General features: G+C 42.5%; 1 protein-coding gene across 2 annotated transcripts in view; it reads left to right on the top strand.

Annotated features, from left to right (window-relative positions):
- Positions 1-15595, top strand: part of ETV6 (ETS variant 6) — a 137233-nt gene that overhangs the window by 100607 nt on the left and 21031 nt on the right. For both annotated transcript variants that reach the window (XM_029965016.1, XM_029965017.1), the window contains exons 3-5: positions 6735-6899; positions 9843-9977; positions 14623-15165. In XM_029965016.1, the coding sequence (XP_029820876.1) occupies positions 6735-6899; positions 9843-9977; positions 14623-15165 (843 nt within the window). The remainder of the gene's footprint in view (positions 1-6734; positions 6900-9842; positions 9978-14622; positions 15166-15595) is intronic.

Raw genomic sequence — 15595 nt, forward strand, 5'->3', positions numbered from 1 at the left:
CATTTGATCAGCAAATGCAAACCATGTGTAATGTCAGCAGGTGATGGAACACGGGATTTTCTCTTCAGTTCCAGAAAGGGCCATAGTTGCTTCCAGGAAGCTGAGCTTGGCACTGGGTGTGGGCAATTGAAAAGATTTATTTCCCTGGATGAGAGCTTAGAGCCATTCTAATCAAGCATTTTCCAGTCAATATGTTTCTTACAGACTTTCCAATGGCTGCATTAGGAAAGCAATTTTATTTATTTTATGACCCTGAAGCCCCAAGGGGTTCGGGTGTGTCAGCTTTTCAGGGTCTGTGTACAGACAGTGAAAGGGGAAGGGCTAGGTCACAGGGCAGCACACCCTAGCAAAGTCAGCATGGCAGAAACCCAGCACAGAGCTTCACTTTGTTTCTGCAGATGTCTGCATACATGAAGGCCTCAGGAGCGAGCACAGAGCATTACCTGCACTTTTGCTCTACCTCTAATACCCTGTTCAACAGGATACCAGGAGAAAAAAGCTTATGTCTTTTATTTCAGATTACTACTGAATAAGCTGTTTCACCCTCTGTTCCTAGCAGTGTAGGAGGCTTCCAAAGCCTTTTCATTATGGTTACAGGCAGTTTCAGACCTTTTCAAAGGACATGCAAGCCTTACTTATGGTCTCTCTTCCTGCCCATCACACAACTCCTCTGTTCCCTATCTAATAATCTGTTCCTCAACAAGACCCTTAAAGGTGCATTTTCAGGTGCTGCTGTGCATTTCCCTTGTACCAGTTTGTACTCACTTCCCAAATAATTCTCTCTGAGGATTAGCCAGGATTAACCTTTTCTTCATTTTCTACCTTTGCTTATCTCTGAGGACCACTGCAGAAGCAGTGGCTATTCATTGCTGCTGGGTTGCAGGTATTGCCTCATCCTATATAGAGAGCTGGCTCTGCAGTACCTGAGTCAAGTGGCACCTGCTGGAAGGAACAAGTGGTCAGGCACATCACTGCACACCAGACCTCTGTCCCCTACTCCTAACAGCAAGTGCACAGACCACCAGCGATACAGCGTTTATCCTGTGGCAGGGCTACATCTTCCACCTGTATGCCAACGCAAGAGCAGTCCCAGGAGGCACTTACTTACACTGTCCATCTGCATGGGAACATGCCATAGCTTTCTGTCACCCATTTCCCTCCTCTGAGGAATTAGAAAAGCTTCCTGAGAAAGCAAGATCCTTAACCTTCCCGCCTTTACCTTCCACAGCGGTGAGAGTTCTGAAGAGCTGATGAGCACCCTGTGGGTTGGAGCCTGCCAGTGCTGGGCACTATGGGGAAGGCACTTGTGGTAAGAGATCGGTGCAGCAGCTCCAGCAGAGAATTGCTGCTTCAGGAGGACCTCAGTGCCCAGCTTGGCCTTAAATTTGAAACGGCCTTCAGCACTGAGCTCAGCACAGCCCTTTTCAGGGAACAGCATGTCATGGATTGTTCTGTCAGGTTCGAGCATGATACCAGAACAGGGTCCCTGGCAGCAACAATCAGTATCTCTGAATAGGGAACCAGAGAGCAGCAGACCCAGCACCACAGGAATATTGAACCATAGTCATTTGAAGAAGCTGTGCAGCATTTTGCACTTTAAAAGCATTTCAGAGTTAACTGGCAAAGCCCCATGACAATTCTTTGCATTTTGGTAGACCAGCTTTTCAAACAAAGATATGAGAGACAAAGGGACTTTTAAAAGGTGCTCTGGGAAAAGGATTTAAATCTAATCATATGGGGTTTTTTTTTCAGACTGTGTTGCCTTTACACAGAAATGAAGAAAAAACACAACCTCTTGCCCCACTCCTGCTTGACATACACCATCATACTCAGAGCTACATATTATGCTTTATAGGACATGGAAAAATTTTGTTAATCGGTAACAAAAAAGAGAGCATCAGTTCCTAAAGAGTTAGTTGGTAGCAGACTTTCAAGTCTTCTGAACTTCTCCATCATCATTTTCCCACTAATGGCTCAGAGTACTGTGCTACAGACAGAACTGGCCTCCTTCATGCTGCCAGTGATGATGCGTCTGTCCCTGGGTATTCAGAAACCAGCTGCTGATTTGCATACACTGTCCCTTTTGCTGTTTGCCCAACCATGCTAAGTAGTTTTTGGCGTGGGAGTGCGAACAATTCTGTCTGCCCTGCAGAAAGAAGGAATAAATGAGAGGTCTGTCTTTACTCCCTTCTCATATCATCATCCTGCCTGCCAGGCAGCCAGGCGTGAGGGTGGAGAGACTCGCTGAAGAGGAACAAAAAGTTGATGACATTTACTACGAATGGTGCTTCCATCACGCATGCTGTCATGTAGCTGTGTCCTCATATCGAAACTAAAACAGAACAGCAGCTCTCAGTGGTTCTCTACATCACATTTTACATTGGATTTGTGCCTTCAGATTGTTCCAAAATGAGTCAAGGTGAAAAGAGCCTGTGGTACATTATAGTTCACATTTTAGATGTATCTGTTACGTGCACTGTACATAGCAACTCATACTGTAAAATACATACCTTGTCTTCCCAACCAAAGAAGGAGATGCTGAATATGAGTGCTTTGCAAGGTTCAAGGTTGGCTACATCTCTTCAAAAAACAAAGTTGTAACCCCACCAAAACTCTGTGGTCAGATGCAAATATTGCTGGCTGTGTAGTTCAGTGTGCAGAAGGTTATACTAGGTGAGCAGAGCGCTCCTCTTGTTCATGCCTCTGTCACTTGGTGTAAGTGCTAAACATGTTTACTGGCTACTTCAAAGTGTAAATTGCCTCATCAGCTCCTCTCCATTGTACTTGGATTTGCTGCTTGGGAATAGAAAGGAATGAAGTATGGATTACTTCTGCACTCCAGATGGTTACCAGCTTGTGCCCTTCAGCATGAGAATTGATCATTCCCACCATTTATAAGGTAGCTAGTGTAACAGGTGTTAGAAACAGGATTTCAGGTGAGGAATATGCCACAGAAGTAGATAATCTCTTAAGACACCGGTGCACCAGCCTGCGGCATTAGAAAGGTGAGCACGAATTTTGCTCCCTGTTTAATACATATGAAGCTGTCAGCTTATAAACATGTCAATAAGTTACTGCATTTTACTCTGCTGGAGGTGGTGCTTGGAAACGGACAGAAGACAGAAAATGCACTGAATCTCACAGAGCCAGATTTAGATGGGTTACACACCTTTGTCTAACTTGCTTTCAGCTATTGAGTTCAAGGAGGTTTTGTTGTTTATTTTTACACTATAGATGGGAATGCTTCCAGATTTCAACCAGCAGAGCAATGCCAGAGATGGGAGCGGAGACAGGTCTGACTCTCAGGTCAAAATTCACCCTGTGAAGTCCTTGGCAATGCTGGCCACCAAGAGGGCAGGCTGGGAGAAGGGCAGCTTCCCCTGTATCTGATCTGCACCTACTGAAAGCAGCACAACCTTCACACTGATTTCAACAGTCAGTTCACCAGGCAAAATTCTGCCCTCATTTTGCAACACAGCTCTCATTTTCCCCATTTCATTCTGCTTGGTAAATATCTTTGTTAGTTGAAGACACTGCTGTTAGCTTTTGCAGAGAATAAAGCTAGAGAGATAAAAAGAGCCCATTTTCCTCCACTGTGTGCATGAGACTAAAAGAGAAGATGGAGAGGGGAAAATAAGAAACAGCGTCCAAAGAAGAAAAATAGTGTGAGCGGGATTAAGTTTTCTTTCATGGGCAGTACAGGAAACCATTTTCAGGACCTACTGATAGCAATGTACACTGTGCTGTAAAATCCCTTCAAGCTGCAAAGCCAACCTTCTTATGACCTTGTTTTCACACAACCAAGTAGTTTTTTTTAAGAAAGGTCCAAGAAGGTGGCATTACAAGTTCAGCAGATGCTGTACTGCACATTAAGGAATTATTTTTTGAATGACAGTTTCTGAAGAACTTTTAGTAACACTGGTGTACACCCCTAGAAAAGCCTCCTGTGACTGAACTGGTTCAGCCTCACAAAACAAATGGGCATGCAGTGGGGACATGTTTTTGAGAAACTAACTTCCCAGGAAAGCAGCAGTGCAGGAAGGGAGGGAAACAGAAGAAAAAGCAATCCATCTAGGAAAAAGCAGTTAACTTCTTTTATAGCACCTTATGTCTTCCACACAATGTAATTATTTAATTACGGTGTCACGTCCCGGATGGAGAGATATGGCTCATCCACCCACTCATTTTAGTGACAGCCAAACTGAATTAGACTGGCTGCTTGCTGATTCTTAGTAATTTCAAGCCAAGTGGTCCGAGGTCATATTTTACTTTTCTCACAAGCTTCAGCGATGCTGCTGAAACCCAGCAGAGACCTGATTTGCAGTGTGAAGCGTTGGGTCTCTTTCAGAGTTGCCAGCACAGCTCGTGGCTTGTCCCAGTCTAACTTACCTGGCTGCTCTGGGTCTAGCACCTCTCTTTTAACACGGTACTTTTGCATTAGTTGGACGGATGGCAAAAGTACATTGTCACCAGCACATAGGAAATGTTGATCTGTGTTTGTACAGGGAGTGGTTTATTTATTACGTTGATGTATATATAAGGGAGCGCACACCTCATGTGAAGTTATCATACAACTCTGTCCTTGTCAACCTGATTTTCCCAGTGATGTTTTCTTTTGTTTCATACCTCATCTTGTGAAATGCACATCAGAAGTCTGGTTAGATTTCTACACGACAGTTCTCCTTTGGGCAATTTATGACTTGCGTGGCATGGCAAAGAGGGAGGCAAAAGAAACCACACAAGAGCATTTCAAGCACTCCTCAGATGGTCTTTTAAAACCCTTTTGTATGTTGTAGTCTGGCTGCATCATGTCTTACTTCTTTCTCTTTTAGCTACAGTCAATGTGCATGCTGCCTAGCAGCAGCCTAGGGTCTGGAGTGTATTTTCTGCAGGAATAGCTCTGTATTCAGCAAAAGATGAACCTCATTCTGGGATTTCAGATGATGGTTTCCATGTCTCTGAGCAAATCTGCACCTCACCTCAGTTCAGGCTCTTCAGAAAGAAAGGTCCTACAGAAAGCTCTGACCCAAATAAGCAGACCCTAATTCATAGGGGAAATAGAATTAAAATATTTCAAAAATAAATAATTTCTACTACTTGTTTCTGTGTGGCACATAATACAGTGCAGTTGAAAGCCAGAGGAAATTCTTGCTACTGCCATGCAGAGGTCCCTTCCTTAGGTCAGCTCTGATCCTTTCTCAGGCATGATCTCAATTCCTTTTCTGACAGAGGTTCAGTTCTGTATGCAGCTGTGATTCTGGGACTTTCCGAAGCCATTGTTTGGGAATCTGGCATAGCAGAAGAATGCAATTCACTGCATGTTACCTCTTGCTAAAACAGAAAAAAAGAGTTGCCTATCTGTTAAAGAAGTAAAAACCAAACCAAAACAGGAGTGGTACAACTCTCCCAGGTTTCTTTTAGTGTTTGGTAGGAAGAGGGTAATCAGATCTCAGAGAATGGTGTGCCAGGAAGGAAGTTTCTTCCCATGTGCAGCATACAATCAGCCAGGTGCAATACAAGGAAGGGAGGTTCATCTTCCTCTGAAGCATAAGGTACTAGCTTCTGCCAGAGTCTGTGTACCCGAGATCTGATCACATACAGTAAATTTTATGTTCCTATGCACAGTGGGTAAGCTTTGTAGCAAGTCAAACAATGAGTCATCTCACCAGGGGAAAAAAAAGAGAAAGCTTTTATCACCCAGTGGATTGGAGATAATCTCTCTAGTTGGGTAGTTTCCTTCTATCAGGGGAAGGAAACTATTTAAATTTGTCTGGAGAACAGATATTGAATTGTCTTACCTCCAAAGCTTCTCTGCCTGGGCCCAATAAAGACAAAATTTTGATGGTAACTTTGCTGGGCCCCTGTGAGTAAACACAATAGCCTAGGCTCTATCTGCTGTACGAGCTGGCTGGGAGAAAGGGAGTGCCAGATTCTCCTCGACACCCTGGAAAATCTGTGCCCAAACCAATAGATATCCCTGCTATTTTGCCATAAAATTATATATCCCCTTCTATGGACAGAGTTACATTGCTAATATTTTATACAGGAAACACAGTGCTAAAGGTACCACAGTCTCGTACTGGTTTTCCTCTGTAGTGTGGGAATAGCATCTGCTAATGTGATGGCATCTGGAGGAGGAGTGGGCCTGTCTGAATACACCTCTCTCAACCATACATGGACTGATAATGGCTTACAGACACACTGTTACAGAGGCTGTGTTAAGCAGCCCTTCCTTACAGACCCCAGCCACCTATAGGGAAGTCACAGCTCTTTTGCATCTGACAACTTCTTGTTATTTTTCATCCATAAATTTACAAGGGGTGTGAAGAGAGAGTACACCTCTCTTCCATGTAAGGATACACACCAAGGATGGATGGGGCCAAGGACTTTGCCTGCTGCCTGCTCTGCACATTACAAGGAGCAGTTGGAGGAAAACCCCACTGCACAGTGGAAATCTGAAATTAAATAATTTCTTAGGAGCTTTTTTTCAGGATGCTGAGGCAGTTCTTGTTTCACAGTATGTCACAGATAAACCAAGGTGCCTAAGCTAATGAAGTATTTCACAGTCCAGCGCTTAGAGTAATTCTGCATCAATACGACATTCCTCTCCTACACTTTCCCCTGAGACTTTGTACATTATGGTGTGGGAGGAAAGGGGGGTTCACTGACACTTACCCACATTCCTCTGCCTTGCCTCAATTTGGTAACACAATCACGGTCTCTTCCTGCCACAGGTTTGCAGCCCGTTTACTGGAGCAGGGAGGATGTGGCACAGTGGCTCAGGTGGGCGGAGAAGGAGTTTTCCTTGAGGCCGATTGAGAGCAACACTTTCGAGATGAACGGCAAGGCTCTGCTGCTCCTGACCAAAGAGGACTTCCGATACAGGTCTCCTCATTCGGGTGAGAATTTTTTACAGAAGCTGTGATTGAAAAGAGAGAGGAAGCTGCAACAAAAGCTGAACAGGGTCATAGGAGGAAACGGTCGCCTTTATTGGAGTAGACTGGGAAAGGGAGGGGAGACAGAGGACGGGGACGCTTGTATGAGGCAAGGACAAAAAGGACAGAGAGGGAATGAAATCTTGATACACCTGAGTTGTCGGCATATTTGAGCGCGAATCCAAATTCAAACCTCCAACCTGTTTATTAGGTGAAACTCCCTGCAGAGCTCCCAGAAAGCAAGCTTCTCTGGCAGCATTTTGTGACTTCCAGCTCTTCCCTGTAAAGGCTTATCTGTTCACAGACCCAACTACAGCAGCAAGTTAATCAAGTTAATCTTTAAGCAGCCCGTATTAGCATTTTGCCTCACAGTTAACTTGGCTGAGGTGCTGCTAAAAGCAACTGCAAAACTCCTCCCTTGGGGACTTTGCCTCTATTTAACAGCCCCTGTGGGTTTTGCCTTACTTTACCATATTCTCTCATGTGCTGGAATCCAGCCCAAGGCACAGCACAGACAGATGTGTGAATCAGTCCTGCCTATTGCTCAAATTATGTCTTCACTTACTCACAAAGAAGATTTAGAAATGTGCATGTTGCCTGCCTGTATTTATATCCCCTGCAGTCTGTCTGCTCCAGTTTTACAGTCAGAGTAAGCATCTACCCTCCTTTGTCAGGGCTGTTTAACTAAATATGAGTTGTGAGCTTTTTTTTGTGACCATACAAGGTACTCCTGTTAAATATAAAGGCTTGTAATTCAATCACCATAGGTGATCAAAGAGCTTGGACCAAGCGGTGACAGAATTGCTGTGAGGAGGCTTCTAGTGCAAGGCTCACTAGGTGCTGAAGTACAGCTGATGCTGCTTGGATCCAGCTGATAATTAAGCTGTGGCAGTAATTCTGCACCAACCTGCTTGGTGACTCTCCCCAGCCATCCTCCTGCAGAATCTGCCTCACAAATTGTTGCTTATATGTAGTGTATATGAAGTTTTTTAAGCATGTGCTTATTTTGTATGGAAGAAGAGGCCAAACATTAGCGCCTGTTGTCAGTGAGAACTGATGCCAAGAAATGTCTTTTTTTTTTTTTTTAATTCTGGTACTCCACTTGGAATCATTTTTCTAAAAAATTAGCCCTGCTTAAAGCAAAAGGAGTGTTGAATGCAGGGATGTGGGTGAGGACTGCAAGGGACACCTTTATGTATATTGTGTGCAACTCCCCTTACTATACTTTCCTACGTGGAAGTTATGAAGGTATATTCCCCTTTTTGTGTTGTGAGGGCACTTGAAATAAGCAGGATTGAAAATGTTTGTAGGCTAGAAATAAAGTGTTCCCAGGGAAAAGCCTCTGACTTGGAAAGTCTTACTTTATGCAGAAGGTTAAGCAGTTTTTACCTAAATTTAGAATGAAATAACCAAACTAAAGGCCTCCTCCCTTGCATTTTCTCTCTTTCTTCTCTCCGTGTGTTCCCCATAATAAACCTTGATAATAAACCTTGTAGAGGATATCTGAGTAAGTCCTTAAAAATTTAGATGACTGTAGGTAGGACATTACCTCAGTATTTGCCAGAAATTAACTGTCTATGAAATTTAAGAACTGTGAAATAATGTTTGCCATAGAGGCATTAAGTTTTCCAGGACTGAAGCTAAATGAAAGTTGTATTGTTTCCACTCATGGTTAAACCAAGAGAACCTCATCCACTGCACACAGTCCAAGCAATAAAATGGGCTCACAGCCCCACAGATGTTCTGTTCAGGCTGGCCAGGGAAGGGGGACAGCAGAGGAGGGAGAGAATGAAAAATGCTTTTCACCATCTTAGCTAGCATTACTACACCTGGGTGATGCAGAAGTGTAACTGTTTTGTTAGCTAAAAGAAAGACAGACAACTTTATGGACATTTTCACTAGTCTGTCAGGCCAAATCAAAAGAGGTACAAATTTGCTATCTTATTGCTTGGACTGTTACAGCGCTAGTTATGATTATGCCACTATTGTATTCAATTATGGAAAGTATGTGGTAAAATCACTTTTTAGACTGCCATGTAACTGGGTTCTTGAGGCTTTGTTTTTAATTGAATTTTCAGGTATTGCAATCACCTTTTAAAAATGCCCTAAAGTCACTGCTGAGACACTAAAAGCAGCCAAGATGTTAAAAATAAAGGAAGCCGAACTATGGAAAGCAGTATGGCTTTAACTGTTTCACACCAAGCAACTAAACTTGTCCACAAATAGAATATTGGCAGTTTATAGAGACAAGGAACAAATGATGCGCAGCTTACAATCTTGTAGAAACAACTGCTAAAAAAATCCCCACATGCTTGAGATAACTTTCCCAGAAAATCTGTTTTCTTAAGTGAAACCCAAGTTCCTTTTCAGTTAATATGTTATTGCTGCAACCTGTTCCTCTGTAATATGAGCAGTGACAAACAGAAGAGAGCAAGCAGAATTAAAAGTCAAGAGACTTCCTACCCTGTGATGTACATTTTCACTTTGAAATGTTCAACCAGTTACACCAGACAAAATGTGTAAGTACCTATGTGTTTTATGTAGATGTTGTTGGAAGAAGAGCATCAACACACGATGTGGTTTATAAAAGTCACAAAATAAGCAGTTAGTGCATTGGTCTCCTAGATATTGTGGTGGTCTGTTTCATTGAGGAAAGACAAAACAGTTACGATGCCAGGGAATGTTTTTCTCCTGTTTTGCCACAGTCACACACAGAGGTGTGATGTACCTTTTTTTCCTTTCAGAGAAGAACGTTGCAAAGCAGTGAAATGTAGGATTTTACTGCAAGCATTTTTAGGTCTGAAAATAGCACCCAAGAGGCATGACTTCATGCATCAGATGGCTAAATGAGTCTTCTCATCAGTCATGTACATTTTTGTTTCCTTTTTCCTGCTGTTTATCTTTCAGGTGATGTTTTATATGAACTGCTTCAGCATATCCTGAAGCAAAGGAAAGCTCGTATGCTCTTCACACCTTTCTTCCACCCTGGGAACTCTATCCATGCTCAACCAGAGGTCATATTACACCAGAATCATGATGAAGGTAACTCTGTCTCATTCTTACGGGAGCTGCTATTAGAGAGGCGAGTAGAGTAAGGCTGTGAGGAATTATGCAAATTTCTTGCTTCAGTGTTACTTAAATAAAGCTACTCTCCTCCCTTTGTGTCCATAGCTTTAGAACAACCAAATGGTCTAGTGAGTGAACTAGACATTCTCCATTTGTCTTCTATTATTTTGTTCTCTTTCCAAAGCCTCTTTAAAAGCTATGCCAGATACAGATTAAAAAGCAGAAAGTTTTATTGATCCCATTGATTCGTTTTTCCTCGCACCCAATTAGGTAGACAGAGTTGCTTCATGGACTTTTAGTATCCCGGAGATGCAGGTAAATGCAATTGTTTGCAGACCAAGGAAGAAGGCAGCCTCAGAGAGGAATATCTAACTCAAAGTCACTTCGGCTGACAATCTGAACATCGTGCCAGAGTTCCTAGAACTGAGCCCATCATGCTGCTCAGCTTTTGGGCTGGTTGAGCAACTCATATTGAGAGAAGGGGGTTTCTGCAGGTTTTCTCTCATTTTTACTATCAGAATTACTTGCTTAGGTCTAGTAGTATCCACACACACCATGACTCTCAGAGGTGATGAAGAAAGAATAGGTAAGTTTGTGGAATTTCATACTTGGGCTTCTTCTACTTGTTATTCGTACAGATCAAATTGTAAGTCTGCTGCTTTCAATAGAAAATTGAAGTTTTATTTTCTTTAAAAATACACACACTAAAGTACTTCTTGGGTTTCTTGGGTATATAACAGAAAAATATAAAGCCTAGGCCTCTTCAAAGGCCTTTTCGAAGCATCAGGCAGAATTCACTTTTTCAATTTAAAAAAATCTAGGAAAAAGTGGTGTTACTCCTTTTGTAAGTAAACAGAAGAGAACATAAGTGAGTTAGGATGTCACCCTAGTCTGTGCTAACTGGATAAAAGATGTACTAATGCTATTTGATATGCATCTATTTGAAGATTCAACATGGGATTGCAAGAGAGGATTCAGGGGTACTGTCAGACCTGTATAAATTGCCTATAGCCAGTCTGACCCTGCCAGAATCAAATGGCACCAGCAAAACTCTAAAATTAAGCCAAGAGCGGGACAACAGCAGGTGGAATAAGGACACTCCAAAGTCTTTCTACACAACTGTGTAAATTATTTCAGCTTAGGTGAAGGCGCTACAGGTCAGGATGAGGTTCAATTAGCAGAGTTGTGCAAGAGAGTTGTCTAGTGTATTCAGTCACTTTCCAGAGACTATTAGTAAAATCTCAGTCTTTTCCTGAAGCTTGGCCTTCACCCATGTGTGTTCCCATTCTAAATTTCAAACTAGCTGCTCTTTCAGACACTCCCACCTTAAACATATGGAGCAGCTTTCACTAGAGAGGATTTCACAGGGATGATGAGTCAACCTTTCAAGTGTATCACTTAAAACATAAGTCCTTTATAATGTAGTGATTAAGAAAAAACTTTGATTTCTTCCTTACAACACTCTGGCTACTGATAGTACCAGTGTTTTTGCTTAGAAAACTGTGCTATTACTTAAAACTTCTCTTTATAATGACAAAAATTAGTTCTTGGTTTGCTGTGAGAGGAACTTCAAAACAAGCAAAAGAAACTACACTTTGCTGTCACAAGACTGAGCAATCAAAAAATCTCTATGCCAAGAATTTATAGGCAGGTGAATTTATTTATTTATGTATTTTAACATTACTTCTTCCTATTTCACAGAGTCACTTGGGAAAAACTAGCACAATTAAGTTTTCATTTTCCCTCAGCAAATTGCAACTTAGTAAAAAAAGGAGAATGACTGTGAGGAGCAGAACTTAACCCTGGCCGACTCACAAACTGTGACAGAGGGGACAGGTGTTACCTTGGCACAATATTGAGTGGTTAAACTTCATAGGTGAGGTATTTTTTTTTAGAATCCCTCCTTACTCCAGTGATCTTTTTCAATTTTCTGGGTCTTTTGCCTATTTTCTAATAGATTATACTTATGATCCTGCTTCTAAATGCTTTCATTTACATATAGTGGCTTTTTGCTAGGCTCAAACAAAGGGGGTTTGGCTGTTTGAAATTAATTGCAGTTCAGAATATCTCCAAGATGCATTAGCATTGCCTTGGAATGCTCTGTCCCTGTAGAGGGATGACTAGTGGAAAGTGAATTACCTACATCTCCATTGGTCTTTCTGAGGGAGCTCTGAGTCATTTGATGAGATGCCATACAGGAAGGTTACACTCATTCCCTGCACTTTTGTGGGTAAGCAAAGAGTGCCAGTCTTTGGGATTGTCATGCCAGCAATTGCTCCTTCCCCAATTTAAGTGCAGCCCCACCTATCCCTATATGGATCAGATAGGTCAGCAAATTTCCTAGGAGGTGAATTTCCTTTCACAGCTTTCTCTTCAAGAAAAGAGTGTTGATCATTCTGAATGAAGAGCCAGACCGATGAGTGAATCTAGTGCTCCATGAAATGATATACCATGTGTGCTCAAACTAGTCATCAGATGTGCCAAGAAATGAATGATGAGGATTTTATTCTGCTCAGGGTCATTTGTGGCAGTGGAACTGCTTGGAGCTGAATTGGAATTGTTTTATGGCAAACAGCATCTTTGGCCATGAGGTGATTCTTTTGTTAAGTATTTAAAGAGAAAGATCTTGGTGGAAAGTGAACCTCTAGTGTGTACCCATTTGTGGTTTTTCCTCTTACTGCTTTTTAAAGAGTTCCTCAGTCTCTGCCTTCTCTCCACTCTGTCCAGGTTCAGTATCACCATGGTTTGGAAGCAGACAGAAAGGTCCATTTCTCTTTGGAGCTTGTCAGAGCCAACTAACGTTTGCAGAGAGCTTGATGGAAAGCACAGGAAGGCATCCCTTTCTGCTTTAAAGATAGCTGTTCCCCTCTGCCAAGGCACTTTAAATAAGTAGGACAAACAATACAATATTCTGGTCTATATTTACATGCCAAGAATGAGCACAGGGCATTTGAATATACCATGATGAGGGTGGATGGTCTGTAGAAGATAGGATGCTGAATAAAATTTGGGGGTTGATTTTCTTTCTGTTGTGGCAAAGAAAGGAGACTTTAAGAAAAGACAGTCACAGAAGTAGGTACAGTTGTAAGTTAATTCCTCTTTGATCTTCTTTCATTTGGGCTATTCCACATTATCCGGCCAGATTGTATTTAAAACTGCGTTTAAACAACAGTATATAGTTCTGAAGTTTCATGTCCTCCAGCTGTTTCATTGTGAATCTCTTAAATAGCTCTACGAACGGATTTTTCTTGTCTGGGACCACAGGTGTGTGCAGTAAGTGTTCTGGAGCAATGTAGGTTCTGCCTAAAATTTCAGGTTTTCCTGTAGACTTTAGCATGAACAGACTGTTGAGTAGGGAAAAGGGTTGGTGCTATGTCACTGCGTTGCACTACATTTTCTCAGGACTTGAGCTTTTCCTGTTCACACCTTTCCCTTTCCCAATGCTTGCCTGGGTTCCAGGGCAGTAGGAGCCCTGGGGTCTTCACTGTGGGCAGTATGGGGTCTTCAGCAAGTATCACTGCCTTGACAGGAGAGCAGAAGAATCCTTAAAGGATCAGAGAAAATGGAGTGAACAAACCAGCAGCCACAAATAAGCAGCTGCTCGTTTGAGCTTTTGACACGTACTCACGTATTTTTCTGTCATCATCCAAGGCTTTCAACAAACAGCACTGAAATTTGATCTTTGTTTTTCGGATAAAGACCTGTTAGTCACTGTGCTCCAGTGGTATTTTCCTCTTTGTCGGTAATTTCCCAAGTCAAAACTGATGGCCTTAACCTGAAAGTTTGCACTGGCAAACATTTTAATTTTGTGAGAGGATTGTTAGTACGTAAAGACACTGACCTAGAGCTGTGGTTTATCTCCCCCCTACTGTTAAGCATCATAGCTGGGCAAGTATGCTTATGCAAACATGATGCTAGAAGTCCTCCTGCTATGAAGACATGTAAGTGCTTATATGGGACAACCCATCAGTAGACAGCATAGACTAAACAAAAGAAGATGAAAATATCCTTATGTAGATGTTACATGCTCTTAAAATGAAGGCAGGGATAAAATTTAGCTAGTGTTTCACAAAGAGCTTCCTACCAGTGATTTTTTTTTAAATAACCCAGTCTGTATTTCAGACTGAGTTATTCTCTACCTTGACCTGAGCCCTCTACCATCTAGAACTTACAGCCCAATATTTTCCTGCAGACATTTTCCCTTTTTGTCTTTGCCTTCTACCTTACTGTTGTCATTGTGGTACAGTAACAGGAACCATACATAGAGACATGAATGGCAGGAGATAAGTTTCAAAGCATTTGCACAGAAACAGAGTTAGTACAACTAAATCAGATTTTACTCTTCACATATGTACTGGTCATAATGGGATTTCTCTTAACATATTTCTCCAGGAACTATTGATACATGGTGGTGGAAGGAGATTGTTTCACAGTACTGATTTCATTATGTGTAGTAGTAACTACCTGCATTTACATGATGTTTTTCTGGGCATCTGTAGGTCAACATTTCCAAGCTGACAGCAGTACCCAGTAAGCCTGGCTAGGAGTTGGAGAGTTAGTTCCTACACCTTGATCACAGTGTAGACAATCTGTATTTTTGGGACCTTTTTTTTCTCCACAGATAGCTTTGTCCAGAGACCTTCAAGACCATCCGCAGAAACAGTCCACCACAACCCCCCAACCATTGAACTGTTGCATCGTTCTAGATCGCCCATCAGTAACAACCACCGTCCATCGCCAGATCCCGATCAGCGACCGCTCAAGTCCCCTATGGACAACACTATCCGTCGCCTCTCCCCAGCCGACAGGGTGCCGGGAACAAGGCATCAGCATGAGAACAACCAGCAAGAGCCTTATCCTCTCTCAGTGTCCCCAGTAGAAAACAACCACTGCCCGCCTCCTTCTGAGGTGCTCCAGAAGCCCTCCAGCCCTCGCCAGGAGAACACCAGGGTCATCCAGCTGATGCCCAGCCCTATCATGCATCCTTTGATATTGAACCCCAGGCACTCCGATTTCAAACCACCAAGGTTGTCTGAGGATGGGCTGCACAGGGAAGTAAAACCAATCAACCTGTCCCACCGAGAAGAGTTAGCTTATATGAACCACATCATGGTGTCTGTATCCCCTCCTGAGGACCATGCAATGCCAATTGGAAGAATAGCAGGTAAGTGACATTCTCGAGGCTGCACCAAAGTTGATGCTCTTCATTCATAACTAACCATGCTTCTCGTTTTCTTTTGCTACTCTGTGACCTCAAGAGTTTACTGGCATTCTGCAAATTTCACTACATCTGTGGCTTAGACAGTTAAATATTAATAAACCAGTTTCATGACAGGTCAGCAGAGGTGCAGAATGACTTGCCTGTGACCACAGAACATGTAATTGGTATTGAATCATTTGCATCCTGACACTCACTGCCTCTCTACCCACTAGCAATCCATTTGTTTCACAAGATACCTATCTCCAAAGCCTTGTCCTGCAGAGAAGTAGTTTTCCAAAAGCTGCATTCACATTAGTGTCCAATCCCATGGAAAGGAAAAAAACCTCTGTCAGTGCAATGTCCAGCCCATTATGGAGCTGGCAGGATTAATGAA

The sequence above is a fragment of the Manacus vitellinus genome, unplaced genomic scaffold (genome assembly GCF_001715985.3).
Source record: "Manacus vitellinus isolate BGI_N305 unplaced genomic scaffold, ASM171598v3 scaffold_88_pilon, whole genome shotgun sequence".
NCBI classification, from domain to species: Eukaryota; Metazoa; Chordata; class Aves; order Passeriformes; family Pipridae; genus Manacus; species Manacus vitellinus.